The following is a 20,165-nucleotide window of genomic DNA, read 5'->3' on the forward strand; positions in this document are numbered from 1 at the left end:
CTCCCTCTCTTCTATGTGACCCTTCCTCTAAAGGGTGTTCTTCCAGAGTCATGCAGTGGTTTGATTGTTCTTTGATTGGTCTGGAATACTACTCTCTGTCCCTTCTTTTGCTGAATCTATTTCTATCCCAAGGGGGTAATCATGGTTTTGGATTGGAGATGAGTGATGGCCACCAAAAAGTTGTCTTTCCAAAAACGCTTTTTCCACGTCCCTTTGTGTTCAAGGTAACAGTAGTATATAACAAGGACAAATTACTGTTATACTTATTCTCTCCTGGAGTGTGATTCATTGTAACTATCAAGCAGTAGTGGCAAAGGGGGAAATTGAGAAACTTTTACTATGTGTAACGCTAAATACTGTGGACTGAGTAAGAAAAATAAGAGTACCAAGGAAAGAAGGAAAGGTCTTTTGCATACAGGAAGAATAATTAAATAGCTCTCACTATGGATGCTTTTGGTTCCTTGTTGCTCACTGAACTATGTGCCATTGTATGAATGGACTCTTTCTCCCACTAAGTCTGCATAGGTGCTTTTGGACATCTTACAATCCACTGCTCCTTACCTGAGCGGTATCAGGGAGGAGTTGTGAATCTTGAGACCCCTTGTGGCAGTTAAAGTTCTCTCAAACCAACATCTTTCCTTATCCCAGCATATGGGAACACATTTTGGTTCAAAGCCGTCTCTGACTTTGTTGGGATACTCTTTCTGTTTGCTGCCAGACTCTGAACTGAGTTTTTTGTCAGTTACAGTAGTTAGAAAGAAAAATGTGTTCAAAACAGTCGTTTCTGTTTTTCTTGGGGACTTTGTGAGGTCACCTGTCAAGGTTTCCCAGATAGAACTGTGAACATCACACACTATATCCTGAGTTCAACTGTATTCCCAAAGTACATGAGTGAAACGAAGAGTAGTGCAACTCACGTGACAAATCCTATGTGGAGCTGAAATAGGCAAGTGCACAGCAACATGAACTGTCAAGTATATTTTGGTTGTTGTTACATAAGTGAATATCAAAATGTAAGATGTCATGGAGCATAGACTGCAAGAGAGTGAGTTCTCCTCTAGTGAGCACTTTCCCTGTCAGGCACTGATGTTTCAGGGAGCTTGCCATTTCCATGATCAAACTTTTTTTAACTCTGTCCTGGTGAAAGGTGATAATTATTGTAGCTGTGATTTAGACTGCACTTCTATTAATAAATGCCCTTTTCTTCAAGGGGTTGTAACTTGGTCATAAAAATTTATTCCAGAGTGAACTATGATTTTTAATTGAATGTCTTTGATCTCTTTCCTATTTTTAATCAGTTTTCAGAAAAGATCTCTTTGGTCATTTCTGATACAGGTGTTAAAATAAAGAAAAATTAAAGGTAAATATATCTTTTTGTCTGAATTGAACTCTGCCCCATTCAGTGGCTTTCTGGGTCAAATTGCCTTCTTATAGCTAGTTTTTAATCACTTCAGCAGCCCATGCTTGGCAACATTCTTGTCACTGACACATTTCAGTTTCACAGGGCACATTTTTATGACATTTCATACAAAAACTTGACATCTTTATCATGGGTTTTCTTTATCAGGCGCTAACACTTCAAGCTGAGCTTATTAACAAGTAACTCAGTTCTCATTGCTTTGTGTTTTGTCTTTCTTGCAGATCTGCTGGAGAAGACTCACAGGAGAGAGGAAGAAATGGCAGCGCTACAGGTATATCTCCTAATTAGACTGGAGAAGCTTTATTTTTTGGTAACCTTCCTCCTTAATGCCTTTCTCCTAATCCACATAGAGGAAACCCACAGCCACACAGTGACTGCTCACCAGTAAGACCACACTGCTGGATTGCTTCCCGCCAGCCAATAGCTAGACTGATAATAGAGCAGACTTAACTGGCTAGCAGGCTTCCATCTGGTGGTTGTACTTCTTGCTGTCTATTCTATTCATGATACTACAGCCACCAGTGAGATTCAACCCAATTACTCTTGTTTTCTGTAGGCGACAAATGCAGTTAATCAGCAAAACGAGTGCTTTCCCTTTGGAGTGAGCCAAGCTGTACTGAATTTGTCTCAGTTGGCAGTTGCTCTGTTTATATCATATGTTTGGCCCCTCTCCATGTGGGCATATATATAGGCACAATGCAAATGCAGGGGAGATATTTATGAAAACATTTCTCAATTTTCTTTGCCAGGAAAGCAAATTCCATTACTTGGAAAAGTTAGTTAAAAGACCAGATGTTTCAGAAAAAAATTAGAGATACGCACACATATGTAATGTAATATGTATATGTGTGTCTGTGTATGTTTGTGTTTTTACTCTAGGTCAGGGATTGGCAACCTTCAGCTCGCGGTCCACCACGGTAAGCCCCCTGGCTGGTCGGGCCAGTTTGTTTACCTGCCATGTCCGCAGGTTTGGCCGACCGCAGCTCCCGCTGGCCGCAGTTCACCATTCCAGGCCAATGGGGGCTGTGAGAAGCTGTGGCCAGCACATCCCTCAGCCCACACCACTTCCCGCAGCCCCCATTGGCCTGGAGCGATGAACCGCGGCCAGCAGGAGCTACGATCAGCCGAACCTGCGGGTGCGGCTGGTAAACAAACCAGCCCGGCCCGCCAGAGTGCTTACCCTGGCAGGCCGCATGCCAAAGGTTGCCGATCCCTGCTCTAGTTCATTAGGTTGATTCATCTTCTTGGAGTATATTTGTTTTTCCCATAACATTGAGTAAAATCTCAGATTTAGGTACAATTTTCATCCCAGCTAGCTTTGTAAATCTCCATGCAGCCACTGCATGTGTGTGTGTTCTGGCAGCAATGTCCAGTGAAATGTCCATTCAAATAAATGAAGCACTGGAGTGTGCCACGTATGGTCGAATTTCCTATGGCAAACCCTTGCTAGATATACAGAATTTAGTACGTCATACAGCAGTGAAGTAGTTAACTTTATTAGCAGTTAGTGGTTTACATTAGTCTTGAACCTTTTTAACCTTAGACCCAGCACTGGAATACTATTTAAGCATACCATAACAGTCACAGAAGGCATGCATTCCTTTGAACTGAAAAGGAATAGGAAGGCAAGAAATAAACCAGTATGGCTAAATGGTGAGGTTCAGGAGGTTTATTCAAGCAAAGCAGGTGTCTTTCAGAAAATGGAAATCAAACCCATATGAAAACATTTGAGAGGAGCAAAAAATACAGCAGGCAACATGTAGTATAGAAATTAAACGGCTAAAATAAAATGTGAAAAGCAAATAGTCATAAATATAAAAAACAAATAAGACCTAATTAACTATGTCAGAAACAGGAAGATTATTAAAGAAGCTCTAGGTCTGCTGCATTAAAAAGGAGTAAAGGGAGCAATTAAGAAGAATAAGGCTATTGTGGAGAAGCTAAAGACTTATCTGCATGAATTTTTGCCACAGGGTAGTTAAGGTATCTACTCTTTTTGGATTGCAAAGATGAGGTACAGTCAGAGGTTGAGAGGTCAAAAGTAGTAATACAGAACCAAATTGATAAATTAAGCAACAAGTTACCAGGCCCATGTAGTACACCCAAGAGTTCTGAAGGAATTTACGAATTAAGTGTCTGAACTGCAAAATTATCCTTTGACTCTTTGGCTTTACTAAGTTCTATACTTTTGTTATTAACTTTATTCAGTGACTCTCAATAAACAGGAAACCAGTGCTGGTCCTTTTCAGATTTTGTGACTGGTACACTAGCTTCTCCATGTTTTACCTTGATGCCAAGCTACTGTGCTGTGCCTTTGTGACTCTCCTGCCCACTTATTTTTCATTTTCATTTTCTTGGCCTGCCGTAGATGCTCCAAACCATAGTGTCTTTTGAACAAGTCAAGCTTCATTGTGCATAGGAGAATGCACAATTAAAGGGAGGTTTTGGACAATAAAGCCAAGATCTTTAGAAGGTGGTATTTTTATTGATAAACTGGAACAGTTGCCTGAAAAGATTGGGAAACACAATTTGATGCCTTGTTGACACTGGGAATTTCAGCCACTGATGAATCTACACTAGTGCAAGCCCCTTAGTATAGATGTACTGTACTGGTGTAAACTCTGAAACAAGGTGCTGGCTTGGAGAAACAAGCCAGGCCCCTGTTAGCCCTGCAGGCCTGGGTAGCCAGCCTTCCCTATAAAGCGGGCTAAGAGACAGGAAGGAGGGGGAGACAGGAAAGGGAGGAGCGTGGGCTCTAGATCCCTGCTGGCTGGGTAGCTAGTAGTCTCCAAGAGTCTTGGTCTCTGTAAATACTTGTAAATAGTAGGTGGTGGGAACGGACACACACAATAAAAGGACACGAGTGCTGCACCTCAGTTGGTCTCTGGGTGTTTTGGGGGCCTAAGCCGGTGAGGACCATGTTACACATGGGGGCTTATCCGGGATTTGATGCCAGCGACTGTGGTTGGCGGCCCTGGAGATGGAAGAGACCCTAAAATGGCTGGTGAAGCAGCAGGAGGAGATGCAGTAGGCCCTGGTCAATGCCCAGTTGTCCCAGCAGACTAAGAAGCAGGCCTTCCTGACCTGGCAGGCAGAACAACAACAAAGCCTGCAGGACTTTCTCAGGGAGCAGACCAATACCCAAGCGCAGCTTCTACAGTGGCTGGTGAGTCCTGCGGTGGGTGAGGGCATCTGGGCTCCAGGCTGGGGACTATGCAAGATGAGCCCGGCAGACGACCCGGATGCATTCTTGGGGACATTTGAGTGGGTAGCCACAGGCACCGGGTGGGAAAGGACAACCTAGGCCTTTCGGCTCACACTGTACCTGGTGGGAGAGGCTCAAGCGGCCTATATGGCGCTTAGCGAAGAACACACCTGGGATTATGGGACTGTACGGACCGCTACTCTAGAACTGGTGGGCCTATCAGCCAAACGCTACCGGCAGAAGCTGCGGGCCGCTCTCTGGATGTCCGCCATGCGGCTAATGGACTGGGCGACCCAGTCGCTACGGCCCGAGATACGGACCACAGCGGAGATTATGGACAGTGTGGTCATGGAACAGTTGTTACAAAGCCTCCCCGAGACAATATGGGTCTGGGTGAGGCGACACCAGCCTGAGACTGTAGAGGCCGCGGTGAGGTTAACTGAAGAGTATATAGAGGCTGAGAGACCCCGGAGGGAGGACTGGCCCCAGAAGGATAGGGAGCCAGGGAGGAGGCAACCTGAGCCATTCTCTGGGGCGGCCCCAGGGAAGAGGGGCGAGCCCTGAGGGACACCCGATCGACTGGCCTGGCTTACCTCCTGGAAATGTGGCAAACCGGGACACACAAAACGGGACTGCCCAGAGATGGAGTGCAAGTGGGCCAAGTTTTGTGGGTGGACACAGGTAGCAGGGCAGATAGGGGGATAGAACCTGCCCACTATCCCTGTGAAAGTGGGAAGACAACGACAAGCTAGTGTGCTTGGACGAGGCTGTACGCAGACGAGGCCCCGAACCCACACATAGATGTAGGGGAAACTGAGGCAGGGAAGATCCCGCCTGATGGGAGGATAACTCCTGACCCTGTCCCTCAGGTACAGGAGGAGCAAGGGTTGGGGCCCTCCCCACCGTGTGATTTATGTGAGGATCTGCGGGCAGAGGCAGAATTAGAGGGGCAGCATCTGCCTCTGTAGTGTACCTTCTGTGGGCGGGGGATGGAGCGAACACTGGTGGAGGGGGCTGGGGCTCACCCAGCTCCGGGGGAAGACCTCCCCGCGGAGAGCCTCACTCCAAGTAAAAATAAAAGGCGAAAGGGCCGGAAGGCAGGTGGGCCGAGGGTGGCCGGACGGTATGCCTCTTCAGTGGCGAGGGGTGTAACAGCATGTTGAGAAACAAGCCAGGCCCTTGTTAGCCCAGTTCCGGAGGAAAAAGAGTTAGTTGGGCTGGCTAAGGGGCCATGCCCTAATTACCAGAGGGGATCCACCTGCAGGCCTGGGTAGCCAGCCTGCCCTATAAAGCGGGCTAAGAGACAGGAAAGAGGGGGAGACAGGAAAGGGAGGAGCTTGGGCTCTAGATCCCTGCTGGCTGTGAAGCTAGTAGTCTCCAAGAGTCTTGGTCTCTGTAAATACTTGTAAATAGTAGGTGGTGGGAATGGACACAAACAATAAAAGGACATGAGTGCTGCACCTTGGTTGGTCTCTCAGTGTTTTGGGGGCCTAGGCCGGCAAGGGTCAGGTTACAACTCTGATTTGTGCAAAAGCAGCTTTCCTCAGTCTCAAACCAGGGTAAGATGTATTGTTGTAAATCACAATTTACACTGGCGCAATGCATCTACACTACAACTTGCACTAAACCTTAATCGAGACAAGGCCTTAATAGATCAAAAAATGCTCCTGATGAAGCATTCTGCCTTTCAAGCCAGTGGGTCCTTTCTGCTATATATACAACATTTCTGGCCTTCAAAACTGCATTTTACAACATCGTAGGCTCTGGTATAGGAAAGAAAACTAAACTTAAAAAAGTTGATGTAATAATTCCCACTAAAATTTAGAACTATATTGTGGCATGTAATTATTGCCCTGGGGAGCTCAGGAAAGGGTTGTAAATCAGAGGGCATCATCGCACCCAAGCTCTCCAGTATACAGAGGGAGTGCTTAGGCTTGCACTATGCCTTTCCTGCTCTTCCCAGTATATCCATTTGTTACCAGGGTCCCAGGGAGCCACACTGTGGTTACTCAATTAGGGTGAACTGCAAGGAATGGGGAAGACAATCCCCAAAGCTGGTGGATATTCCAATACTTAGATTAACCAAGCCAGCACAAAACAGCTTCTATAATACCTTACTGGTTACCCAGAAGCCAACACCACAGTTTCCTTAAAGCAACCCAGCCTTAGGCCTCCACACAGACACCCAAGTCAAATATGATGAAGATTACTGAAAATTTTATTCATCATATAGGAAAGTTCTACCAGTCCCAAAGGATCAGCCACATTACCTCCCAGGTTAATGAATATTTCAAATCTCACCCAAATACACACTTACAGCCAATCCTTATTAACTAAATTAAAATTTATTTTAAAAGAAAAGAGTGTGTGTATTGGTTAAAAGATCAGTATGCATACAGACATGAGCACAGTTCTGAGATCAGATAGTAGAGATGGTGAGCTTTGTAGTTGCAAAGAGTTCTTTCTGAATTAGTCCATAGGTTATAGTCCAAAGTTCATATTCAGGGTGATCAGATGGAACTGGAGGTCTCAGTCTTATGACTCACACTTCCCCTGCATAAAGCATCAAGCAGATCTGAGATAAAAAGGATCAGGACCCAAAGGGTTTTTAATGCAGTTCTAGGCCTTTTCCTGACAGCTCGGAGTTCTTAGGCGAACAATAGGCATTCATTGAGATTTTGAAGTAGACCTATTTCCTAAGCAACACCAGTAATTAGCTACACGGATTAACATAAGGCAATTGCCTGTTCTCTACCAGTAGCAGGTGATTCGCTATACATTTCAAAGAGAGATGAATACAGTGACATTACTATGTTTACAGTTCATTTAAATGTTAAGATGTCCTTTTGATCTCTGAATTAACAGAATACAGTATAGACTGGGACTGTGATTACATTGTTAACCTCTAACAATATATATGTAAACACACAAAAACAGAAACATTATCAACCAATATGTCCCTGGAGGTTGAATGGGTCAATTAGCCTGCGAGTTGCTTAACCCTTTCTGGCCATGAGTCACATCATTGAACATAAGAACAGCCATGCTGGGTCAGGCCAATGGTCCATTTAGCTTAGTATCCTGTTTCCCAGCTTCTGGCAATCAGAGGCTAAGGACATTCTGAACATGGGGTTGCATCCCTGATCCTCTTGGCTACTAGCCATTGATGGACCTATCCTCCATGAACTTACCTAGTTCTTTTTTGAATCCTGTTGCAGTTTTGGTCTTCACAACAGACCTCTGGCAAAAAGTTATGTTACCTGGGATTTTCTGAACATGAAACTATGATAACTAGTCTTTGTTTTTCAGGCGGTTTCAGGACATAAAACAATGGGGATATAGCTCCTCTGTCTGACAAATGATTGGTATGCACAAGAGTGCTTTCACCTAAAAATCCTTGTTTTTATTCAGTCTAAAACACACCTCTAAAATTGCACATCAGACTCCTAGCTCGTCAAAAGCTTCTCCAAATTGCACACGTTAATTAATCTTTTTATAGTTTGCTCAAAACAAAGCACGTAATTTATAGTAATCCCCTAGTGGGCTAACAATTTTCCTAGCATCAGCAAATAACTCATAATTCTTCTTATCAGCTACGCAACTCCCAGCAAAAAAAACACCTCATGGTCATAGACACACAGGTTAAAAGTCAACTATTCACACTCCCTCCCATTTTATGAGTTTGTCACTTTATTTATTCTTATTAGCAACATTGCAGTCGTGCAGCTGTTTTGTTTTGCTTAGGCAAAGGCCAAATTATTCCTGACTATGTGGTGGTCTCACTTCCAGTTAATGGTGGCTGAGTATACAAAATGGCCGCATTTCTGTCAAGTTCTGTTTTCTTATAACGGTACCACAGGCTGACTGTGTGTTTTGTGAACAAGTACTTCCTTTTGTTTGTTTTAAATCTGCTGCATATTCATTTCATTGGGTGACGCCTTGGTTTTGTGTTATGGAAAGGAGTAAACAGCACCCCCTTATTCACTTTCGCCATACCAGTCACAATTTCATAGCCTCTATCATTCCCCTCTTAGTTGTCTCTTTTCCAAGATGAAAAGTCCCAGTCTTTTTAATCTTTTTCTCATACAGAAGCAGTTCCAATTTTTGTTGCACTTCTCTGTACCTTTTAAAATTCTAATATATCTTTTTTGAGATGAGTGACCAGACCTGCACGCAGTATTCAAGATGTGGGAGTACCATGGATTTATATAGTAGCATTATGATATTTTCTGTCTTATCTTTCCCTTTCCTAATGGCTCCTAACATTCTGTTAGTTTTTTTGACTGCTGCTGCACATTGAGTCGATGTTTTCAGAGAACTATCCACAATCTCTTTTTTGAGTGGTAACATCTAATTTAGGCACCATCATTTTGTATATATAATGGGGATTACATTTTCCAATGTGCGCATTACTTTGCATTTATCAGCATAACATTTTCTCTGCCATTTTGTTGCCAAGTCACCCAGTTTTGTGAGATCCCTTTGTAACTCTTCGCAGTCTGTTTTGAACTTATCTATCTTGAGTACTTTTATATTGTTTGTAAATGTTGCCACCTCAGTGTTTACCTTTTTTTTCAGATCATTTATGATTATGTTGAACAGTACTGGGCCCAGTACAGATCCCTGAGGAACACCACTATTTACCTCTCTCCATTGTGAAAACTGACCATTTATTCCTACCCTTTGTCTTCTGTCCTTTAACCAGTTACTCATCCATGAGAAGACCTTCCCTCTTGTCCCATGATAGCTTACTTTGCTTAAGAGCCTTTGGTGAGGAACTTTTGTCAAAGGGTTTCTGAAAGTACACTATATCCACTGGACCACCCTTATCCACGTTTGTTGATCCCCTCAAAACATTCTAATAGATTGGTGAGATTTCCCATTACATTACTCTTCCCAAACAAATCATGTTCAACTATGTGTCTGGCAATTCTGACTTTTTACTATAGTTTCAACTAGGTCTGTTGATTAATCAGTTAACTCGTGCAATAAACTCAAAAAAATGAATCACGATTAAAAAAATCAGTTCAGGGCTCAGGTAGGGATGAGCACCCACACAGTCTAGGGGCTAGGAAGGGGTGAGCATCCACACAGTCTAGGGGCTTAGGAAAGGGGGGGGGACACCAACCGAGGCTAGCATCCCAGCTTGATGGACAGTAGACATACACAGGCCTATGGTGGGGAGTCTGCCATTGCACAGGTGGAGTGGCAGGGGTAGGGGGACCGGGCCCTCCCAACTCTATCATGTCCCAGCCGAGGGCCCCAGCAGCAGGGGAGTGGTCCGCCACTGGGTCAGCAGGGATCCAGCCGCAACATGCTGACCTAGAAACCGTCAGCAAATTAGCTGAACAATCATTGGCTACCCCAGGGCTACTTCCTACCTCCCCAAGGTTTAGTACCTCTGGAATCCACAGGTCCCCTGGCTCCTCTGGGTACACAGTGGACGGCAGTCCTGGCAACTCCCATTCTGGGTCCGTCTGCAGTGTACTACAGAGCACAAATTCAGCTCCCGGGTACCCCAGCAGAGGAGGTGTCCATCTCCTTCCCTGGCTTCTGCACAATTGAACTGTAGTGCCCTCCCTTTATACTTCCTGTCTGCCCTGGTACTTCTGGCAAGGGGGTGGGTTTTGCTCCACCCACTAGGGGAGTGTAGTTGTCCTTTGCTGTCCAGTTTGGAGGGAGGCCACTCTGCCTCGCTACACAAGCCCTTAAAAAAATTGTCACTTTTTAGCTCTCTGTCATTATGTGATGTAATTAAATGGGACCTTTTTACGTTTGACTGTTTTTCTTCAGTTCCTATGTGTGCTTTATCAACTTCCATCCTCTTCTTCTTACTAGGATATATCGAATCCCCATTAATAGATACTTCTCTAAGGGATGTCTATGTCCAAACCATGTGCTCCTCTGTACCTGTTGGCTTTCCTCCAGCCCTTAGATTAAAAACTTCTCTACAACCTTTTTAATGTTACATGCTAGCAATCTGGTTTTATTTTGGTTTAGGTGGAACCCATCCTTCCTTTACCGATTCCTTCATTTCCAAAAGGTTACCCAGTTCCTAATAAATCTGAACCCCTCCTCCCTACACCATTGTCTCATCCTTGCATTTGCAGTTCTTCCTGTCAAACTGACCCAGCGCGTGGAACTGGAAGCATTTCAGAGAATGCACCGTGGATGTCCTAGATGTCAGTCTCTTACCTAGCAGCCTAAATTTGACCTCCAGGACCTCTCTCCTACCTTTTCCTATGTCATTGGTATCTACATGTACCATGACCACCCCTCCCTACCCCCAGCACTGCACATAAAGCTGTCTAGATGTCTTGAGAGATCCACAAACTTTGTATCCAGCAGGCAACTCACCATGCATTCTCCTGGTAATCACAAACCCAGCTATCTATGTATGTAATGATCAAATCCACCACTACTGCTATGACCTTTCTCTTCCTAATAACGGGGATTCCGTCCCCCGGAGAATTATACTCAGTGCGAGAGGAAACCATGATATCATCTGAAGGGAGGATCCCAACTATGGGATCATTTCCCTCTGCTCCACATTGATGTTCTCCTTCCTCGAGACTTTTATCCTCCTCAGTAGTATAGGGGGTGTCCCTGAAAGTCTCATCTACGTATCTCTCTGTCTCCCTTAGCTCATCCAGTTCATCCACTTGGTGTCCAGGGCCCATACTTGGTCTCTGAGGCCATGAGCTTCTTGCAACGAATACAGATATATACCATCTGCCTACAAGGCAGCTATTTGTACATAGTGCATTTGGTGCGATAAGATGGATTGCCCCCACAATGCTGCTGGACTTCCGCCTGCATTCTTTTTACTTCTGCAGCTTTTTTTTGTTGAGTTTTGTCTGTCTGGTTTTTTTTGTTTTTTTTTTGTTTTTTTTCCAGGGCGGGGTGGGTGGGCGGGGAGAATGTTAATCAGGTGTATCTAGCTCTCTAAACTCCCTTGCAAAACTCCCCTGTTAGCTGCTCCTGTTTGATAGCTTCTCTGGTCGCTTTCGAGATGGCTTTTGAACCTCTGTTCTCCCTGAGTAGCCCCACCACCTGGTTAAAGGTTAATGGGTGCTAAAAGGCTTAGGGATGAAAGCCTCCTTCAGACGCTCTCAGCCTACCTAGCAGGCCACTAGGCTCAGCACATGGCCACCCAAACAAACAGACCACAATGTGCAAGCACGCAAACAGACAACAAACTAATCTAAAGGGTCATGTAGTCGCTCCTCCTTCACCTTGCAAAATTCCCGTTAGCTGCTGCTGTTCACTAGCCGGCATTATGCCTTCCTCCTTTCCTATCCCCTTTTTGGCAATTTGGATTCCTGAAGCACATAAAGAGAACAATAGCTGTGTTTCCCCCAAATACAGCCACTACAGTATGCTTGAGTTTCTGTGTAAGAAGGAGGCAGTGCACATGATCAGGGACATATGGTTTTTTGTGTTTAAAAGGGAAAAGAGACAATGAAAAGTGACCACTGTCAAAAGGCCCCTATCTTTGTAGGCCATGCTAAGGAAAAACACATTGATTCTTTTTTTAAAGGAAGGAATGACGGGGGTATTTACTAGTATGAACAGTAGGATCAAGATAGGCCTAGGAATAATTTTGTAAACTGAAACTCATTCAGTGTTTGGTAAATGGAAAAGAATAAAACTAGTGTGAAAAATAGTTTTCATATTTCTAAAGATATTGCAAGCAGTGGAGATAATAGCGTAGTAGTCTAAACAGTGGGTTTGAATCATCTAGACTCACTGTAAATAAAAGTTCAGCTCCTGATAGGGTTGACTTGGCTCATCATCCTTCCAAGGTAAATTAAAATTAGACCCATGCAGTTTACTGTGTGTAGGTCACTGGATAAAATCTTAAATACAGAGATCTTCTCTTTTCTGCATGGATATGAAAGACCCCTGTGGCTTACTGTTTGTTAGAGTAGAGATTTGTCACAATATTTTTGTTCAGAATTTCCCTTCATCACACAATCTGTTGTTTAGTTAGTGAGCTTACAGCAGTTGTCCTCTTGGCTGCTAACCTCTGCCCTAGAAGCAGCTGTATTTTAGCGATGCAGTAGGGATATAGTTTGGGAAGAGCTTTGGGGTGAAAGGCACACTATAAATGTAAAATAATAATAAATTGTAACAACATATGTCAGGTTGTCTTTAAAACACAGCCGTACAATTATTAAACTCTTCATTGCAGCTTGGCATTCTTGTTCATTTTTTGTGACATTAGTTTTATCCCCGGTGTTTTGTTTCTTGCATCTACAATATTTGTCTATTCTCTTTAGTAGTGTTACTGTTTTTAAATGTAAATGTTTTGTACAGTATTATAGTCCCATTTGCTTACGGGTTTATGAACTACTCAAATGGCTAAATCCCTTCTGCAACCCACTTCAGATCAACTGGAACATTGGAAAAATAACTTGAGGGGATCATTTCCTTGTTCAGCATAGCAGCATGAGTGCAAATGGACCCTTGGAGTTGCTTTTCCTTTTCAGGCACATCAAGGCAATGAAAACTTCCTACAGAATCTTGCAGTCTGAGTGCATGTCTGATCTTGATTTACAATATTTATCTTTGCAAAGTCAGTGCCTGGGAAGCACTGCTGAGGGTCATAGTGCTGCCTAATTGTTAAAGAATCCAAGCCATTGGTGGTACTCAGCAGTTGTTTACTAAATGTCTGGAAAAATCTATTCATGTTTAAAAAAGGTTTGTTAATCCTTTGTGCCAGTAGGGATCTTTGTTCTAACTTTATTTGATATAGCAACATGACTTTTTAAAATGCATATTTTTCCCATAAACATACAACAAAATAGAAATGTACAAAAAGAGCAGGTTGGACAAAGTGCTTTGTGTTGTGAAAACAATTTTCCTCCTCTTCCTTTTCCTCCTGGGCTAGAATCCAACCTCTAATGTCAGACTCGGCCCAGACTACCAGGATTTTTTTTATCCACTCTGAACAATTTACTCATGTAGAGACCATAGAGAATTAACCATTAATTACATATAGGAAGGCCACCATGGATTTCTCAGAATTCAGGTTCTAGTTTCCAGCCCTCCGTCTAGCTTTGTAGGTTTGTTTGCAGGAATTAGCATGTTACATTAAATTATTACTGAGCCAGGCAAGATAACAAGATGTCCTGTGTTTTAAAAAAAAAAAATCAAATAAAGAAACATTCCTAGTAGCTAACTGATAATGCAGTTTTAAAGCCTCAGTTTTTTCACCTTGCTATAAAAATGAAGCCCATAAGCTCTAGGAATGAGGCAAATATTGAGGCAAATTAGCTGATTGAGATCATGAGCCTATTATTTTATCCCCACTAGTATAGAGAGTGAAAGTATTGTAGATGCAATGGTCTTCGTTTTTTGACAGGTTTCAAAGTAGCAGCCGTGTTAGTCTGTATCCGCAAAAAGGGCCATCTTAATTATCACTTCAAAAAGTTTTTTTTCCTCCTGCTAACGATAGCTCATCTCAATTGATTAGACTCTGCCTGTTGGTATGCATACTTCCACCTTTTCATGTTCTCTGTATGTATAAATATCCCCTGTCTGTGTGTTCCATTCTATGCATCCGAAGAAGTGAGCTGCAGCTCACGAAAGCTCATGCTAAAATAAATTTGTTAGTCTTTAAGGTGCCACAAGTACTCCTGTTAGTTTTTTGAGAGATGGACACAAGGCCAGGATATTCTCAGCATCCCTTCATAACCATCCAAGGTACACCAACATTATGGGAGCCTTTGGAGTACTGACAGGAGGATGTGTGTCATGTAGGAAGTGTTCAGAAAGGGCTGAAACTTAGAGGAAAAAAGCTGGGTGAGAAATTAATGATCTCATTTTAATAGTTTACATGGAAGCTCACTAGACTTGGGCTCTGGATTGTGAAAGAGAAAAAATTCCAGAGACAGGGTCAATTCTATCTGGCCTTGGAAAGTTTTACTTTAGGATCTGATCCTCTAGCCTGGTAATTTTAATTGGGTGTGTTGTTGTTCATTTCCTCTCTTATACTATGGTGTAGAGTTTGTTTGTGCTGTTAAATAGTTGCTCTAGTTTCACAAAAGACATGACAGTTCTTTAGTGATAGGTGGGGTGATTCCCATATAGTACATAATTTGTGAAGGGCTCATGGATCCTTTGTAATGATGGGTGCTATATTATCAATAACAAAATGGTTACCATCTACAAGTGTTTAAAAAGTGTAGACAGAGAGAAGGGAGCAAAATAATTTAGGATAGCGTAATGGAACAGAACTAAAAATATGTGAATTATATTAAACAAAAGTAAATTTGAACTAAATCCCAGGGAAAAATTCTAAACACTGAGATCTAGGAGACTGTGGCACAGTCTGTCAAGGCTTGTGGTAGCTTCCCTGTTATTTGTCATTTAAAATTGAACTAGACAAAGTTATGGGGAACATACTGAGGAAATAAACTTTCATTGGCTTGGAGGTGGACTAGATGTCCTAACAGGTCTCTTAATCTCCAATTTTGATGAAGGTGAAAAGGCTAAATCTAACTTTAGGGTGGAATCTTTACCCAAGACTGGAACCTCATCATTTTGCTACAGGGTCAAATGGAGCCTCAGCCAACTAGACCTGTACTTCTCAATTTATTGTGCTCGGAGATCTCAGGAGAGCGGAGAGCTGAGGATAGTAAAACACCTTTTAACTTTAAGTTTTAGTGGTGGTTAAATTTTATCACTCTATTTTACCTGAAATTTGTAGCTTAATTTTGAACTAAAAATTATTACAAATAAACCTGAAAATAGGATGCCCTGAGAATAATATATCCTTCTGCTAATAATGTATCCTTCTGTTAATAATACTGAAGTTCAGTAACTGAATCGTCTTCTATGAAAGTATCAAACAGAAGCTCAATTTGAATGGCTCTTTGACTCATCAGAATAACAAGAATCAGATAGTAGTAGAGGGTGTCTCCCTGGATAGTGACAGGATGTCTTCAGTAAATGATAAATTACAGGGTTCCCCTGCTGTTTAAGGGAAATATTAAAACTGTATTCTGTTAAAGTACTCTGCATCTGAACAATGAATTTTTTTAAGCTAGACACTTACTTGGAGAATTAGTACAGTTGTCCTAATATTTACTCACAGAACCATCCTTGTATTTCAAAAGTAGATGGAACACCACTATATCTCCAGATATTGTCATATGCACACTTGAAGGACATTGAACTATACTGTTTGTTGATGCTGTTTAATAGAGCAATATAGAATGTTATCCATTTTAAGGCCCAATCCAGCAAACACTCATGCATGTGCTTAACATGTGAGTTGTTCCCTTGAAGTCAAATGCTGGACTGTGGTGTTTATACATCATCCTAGATGTTCATAACTTTTTCCAGACAAAAGATACAGTCTCTGCCCAAAGAGTTTAGAACCTTGGGACCAGATCCTGCAAAGAGTTATGGCCCTGTGCATTTAGTGTTAGGTACAGTGGTCGTTTAAATCAATGGGACAACTGACTTCAATTGACAGTGTGTCAGTTTGATAGTTATTTATTATTTGTATTACAGTAGCATCTATAGTCCCCAACTGACACTGAGTTTTTGTTGTACTAGGCACCTTACAAAGAATAAGTGACAGTCTGTGCCCCAGATTGTTTGCCATCTAAATAGACAAGACAGACAAAGGGTGGGAGGGGAAACAAAGTAACAGAGAGGTGAAGTGACTTGCTCAAGGTTACATAACAAGTTAGTGGCAGAGCTGGGAATAATAGAACCCAGGTCTCCTGACTACCAGTGCTTTATTCACTAGCTCACGCTTCCTTCCTCTCATAATATGAATCCCGTTGAATTCTGTGGGACAGCATAAAGGTGACTGGATCCAGGGGCGGCTCCAGGCACCAGCGCAGCAAGTATGTGCCTGGAGCTGCAAGCCATGGAGGGCAGCGTGCTGGTTGCTGTGAGGGTGGCCGTCAGGCTGCCTTCAGCAGCATGCCTGTGGGAGGTCTGCCGGTCCCGCGGTTTCGGCAGCAGTTCGGCAGTGGGTACGCTGAAGGTGTGGGACTGGCGGACCTCCTGCGGGCATGCCACCGAATCCGCATTACCAACGGACCTCCCGCAGGCATGCCGCCAAAAGCCGCCTGACTGCCATGCTTGGAGTGGCAAAATACATAGAGCCGCCCCTGTCTGGATCATTCCTTAGGCTAGATGTGATACAAAAAGAGACAACAACAGATAAGTGGGTTACGCAAGGGAGGGGAAAGGTTTAAACAGAATAGAACTCTGATATTATTTGTGTTTATAGGATATGCGTCAAAATAATTCCACTGGGTGGTGTTTCCTTAGTTAAAATTTTAAAATATTTTAAAATTCTGTGTGTATTAATTTGGCAAATAAATATGGTTCAGCCTTGGCTAGAGGCTCACAAGAAGAATGCTGGAATGTGCAGCATGGAAGTATAGACAAGGAACGTCATACATAAATTATACAGGTTTACAAAAGCAAATATTATTGCTTTTATATTATGTCCTACTGACATTCTGTTCTAGAAATTTCTTGTTTGGTGTATAATTCTGGGTTGCTTTTGGCAAGTGTATATAGTCATTGTCTCTAATCTAGAACATATTCATATTCAAAATGCTGTCTCTTCAGTAGGTAGAAAAAGTTCTATATCAAATCTGTAGGTGTTTGAAAAAAATAATCCTAATAGTCTCAGCTTAAAGTGTTCTTGAAAGAATGTGTCCCCCTTCACTACACACGGTAGGAGGAAGTTAACTCTGTGAAGTTAACACTGCACTTCTCTTCTGCTTAATTCTGCAGAAGTCCCTCTGCCTGCTTTCCGTGAGGTCAGCACTTAGTTGTTGTTAGGTGGGCATGCCATAGAGCATCTCTGTGGAGGGAGGCACTTGCCCCACCTCTGTGCCCCAACTATTGAGCATTTCCTCACTGAATATAATGCTGACTAGTCAGCATTATCTCTCATGGGTTCTTCCTCCAAATGGGTAAACTCTATTTCAAGGTGGGTGGCCTCAGAGCAGCCAGTGACAATGGACGACTGTGCAGCACAGATCCAGAAATCACTGTACTGCTATGGAGGAGGGAAGTCAGGGGAGGCCCTGGGATTCTATGCGAGTGGAAGTTTCATGATGTGGAGGAGTATTCCCCATTGATCTAAGGAAATCAATGGATTTTAGTGGGCCTTGACTTCTTCTCATTCTGTTATGGTGAGATGGGCATGAGGAGGTAAACACCACCCCATTGTCAAAAAAATTTGCAAGAAACAAAGTGAGTTGAAACTAAGGTTTTTTTTCAACCCCTAGCAAAGTGCTTCCCATTTAGGGAATGATTTGTTTACAAGTACTCAGCTGAGAGAATCAGAAAGTAACCAATATTCCTACTGCTATCTACATACTACACAGACCACAGTGAGAGATTATGCCATACTCTATCAAAGAAACTGAGGAACCACCTGATCAGCATCCTATACAGCAAACAGGAAAACATCAAAAAAGAGCTCTCCAACCTGGAGACTCTCATAAATAACCAAACTTCCATACAAACAGACTTCACTAAAATAAGACAGGAGATCTACATTACTCACTTCACCTCTCTACAAAGGAAAAAGGACTGTAAGCTGTCTAAAATCCTACCTGCCACATGGGGCCACAACAGTGGTACCCCTAACCCACCCAGCAACATCGTCAATCTATCCAACTACACACTCAGCCCAGCAGAAAAGTCTGTCCTATCTCTGGGACTCTCTTTCTGCCCTGCGACCCGCACAAACATGATACAGTTCTGTGGCGATCTGGAAGCCTACTTTCGCCGTCTCTGACTCAAAGAATACTTTCAGGATAACACTGAACAGCCCACTGATACACAGTTACCCTCCAATCAACAGCACAAGAAGAAGAACTCCACATGGACTCCTCCTGAGGGTCGAAATGACAATCTGGACCTATACATAGAATGCTTCCGCTGACGTGCACAGGCAGAAATTGTGGAAAAACAACATCGCTTGCCTCATAACCTAAGTTGTGCATAACACAATGCCATCCACAGCCTCAGAAACCACCCTGACATTATAATCAAAGAGGCTGATAAAGGAGGTGCTGTTGTCATCATGAACAGGCCTGACTACCAAAAGGAGGCCGCCAGGCAACTCTCCAATACCAAATTCTACAGGCCACTTCCCTCAGATCCCACTGAGGAATACTCTAAGAAACTGCACCATCTATTTAGGACACTCCCTACACTAACACAGGAACAAATCAACATACCTTTAGAGCCCCGACCAGGGTTATTCTATCTACTACCCAAGATCCACAAACCCGGAAATCCTGGACGCCCCATCATCTCGGGCATTGGCACTCTCACTGAAGGACTGTCTGGATATGTGGACTCTATTGCTCAGACCTTATGCCACCAGCACTCCCAGCTATCTCCGTGACACCACTGATTTCTTGAGAAAACTACAATGCATTGGTGACCTTCCAGAAAACATCATCCTAGCCACCATGGATGTAGAGGCTCTCTACACAAACATCCCACACACAGATGGAATACAAGCTGTCAGGAACAGTATCCTTGATCATGCCACAGCACAACTGGTTGCTGACCTCTGTGCCTTTATCCTCACATACAGCTATTTCAAATTTGATAACAATATATACCTCCAGATCAGTGGCACCGCTATGGGCACCCACATGGCCCCACAATATGCCAACATTTTTATGGCTGACCTGGAACAATGCTTTCTCAGCTCTCGTCCACTCACGCCCTTCTCTACCTTCACTACATTGATGACATCTTCATCATCTGGACCCATGGGAAGGAGACTCTGGAAAAATTCCACCACGATTTCAACAGCTTCTACCTCACCATCAGCCTCACCCTGGACCAATCTACATGGGATGTCCAGTTCCTAGACACCATGGTGCAAATAAGTGATGGTCACGTTAACACCACCCTATACCAAAAACCTACTGACCGCTATGCCTACCTTCATGCCTCCAGCTTCCATCCCGGGCACACCACACAATCCATTGTCTACAGCCAAGCACTGAGGTACAACTGCATCTGCTCCAACCCCTCAGACAGAGACCAACACCTACAAAATCTTCACCAAGCATTCTCAAAATTACAATACCCGCACGAGGAAATAAGGAAACAGATCAATAGAGCCAGACGTGTACCCAGAAGCCTCTACTGCAAGACAAACCCAAGAAAGAAACCAACAGAACTCCACTGGCCATCACATACAGTCCCCATCTAAAACCCCTCCAACGCATCATCAAGGATCTACAACCCATCCTGGACAATGATCCCACACTTTCACAGGTCTTGGGTGGCAGGCCAGTCCTCGCCCACAGACAACCTGCCAACCTGAAGCATATTCTCACCAGTAACTGCACACTGCATTATAGTAACTGACTCAGGAACCAATCCATGCAACAAACCTCGATGCAAACTCTGCCCACATATCTACACCAGGGACATCATCAAAGGACCTAACCAGATCAGCCACACCATCACCGGTTCATTCACCTGCACGTCCACCAATGTAATTACGCCATCATATGCCAGCAA

At 43.3% G+C, this 20,165-nt stretch overlaps 1 protein-coding gene across 3 annotated transcripts in view; it reads left to right on the forward strand.

Moving 5' to 3' along the window:
* CEP128 (centrosomal protein 128) overlaps window positions 1–20,165 on the forward strand; it is a 437,566-nt gene that overhangs the window by 326,250 nt on the left and 91,151 nt on the right. For all 3 annotated transcript variants that reach the window (XM_045015395.1, XM_045015394.1, XM_045015396.1), the window contains exon 19: window positions 1,642–1,691. In XM_045015395.1, coding sequence (XP_044871330.1) covers window positions 1,642–1,691 — 50 coding nt within the window. The remainder of the gene's footprint in view (window positions 1–1,641; window positions 1,692–20,165) is intronic.

The sequence above is a fragment of the Mauremys mutica genome, chromosome 4 (genome assembly GCF_020497125.1).
Source record: "Mauremys mutica isolate MM-2020 ecotype Southern chromosome 4, ASM2049712v1, whole genome shotgun sequence".
In the NCBI taxonomy this organism is placed as follows: Eukaryota; Metazoa; Chordata; order Testudines; family Geoemydidae; genus Mauremys; species Mauremys mutica.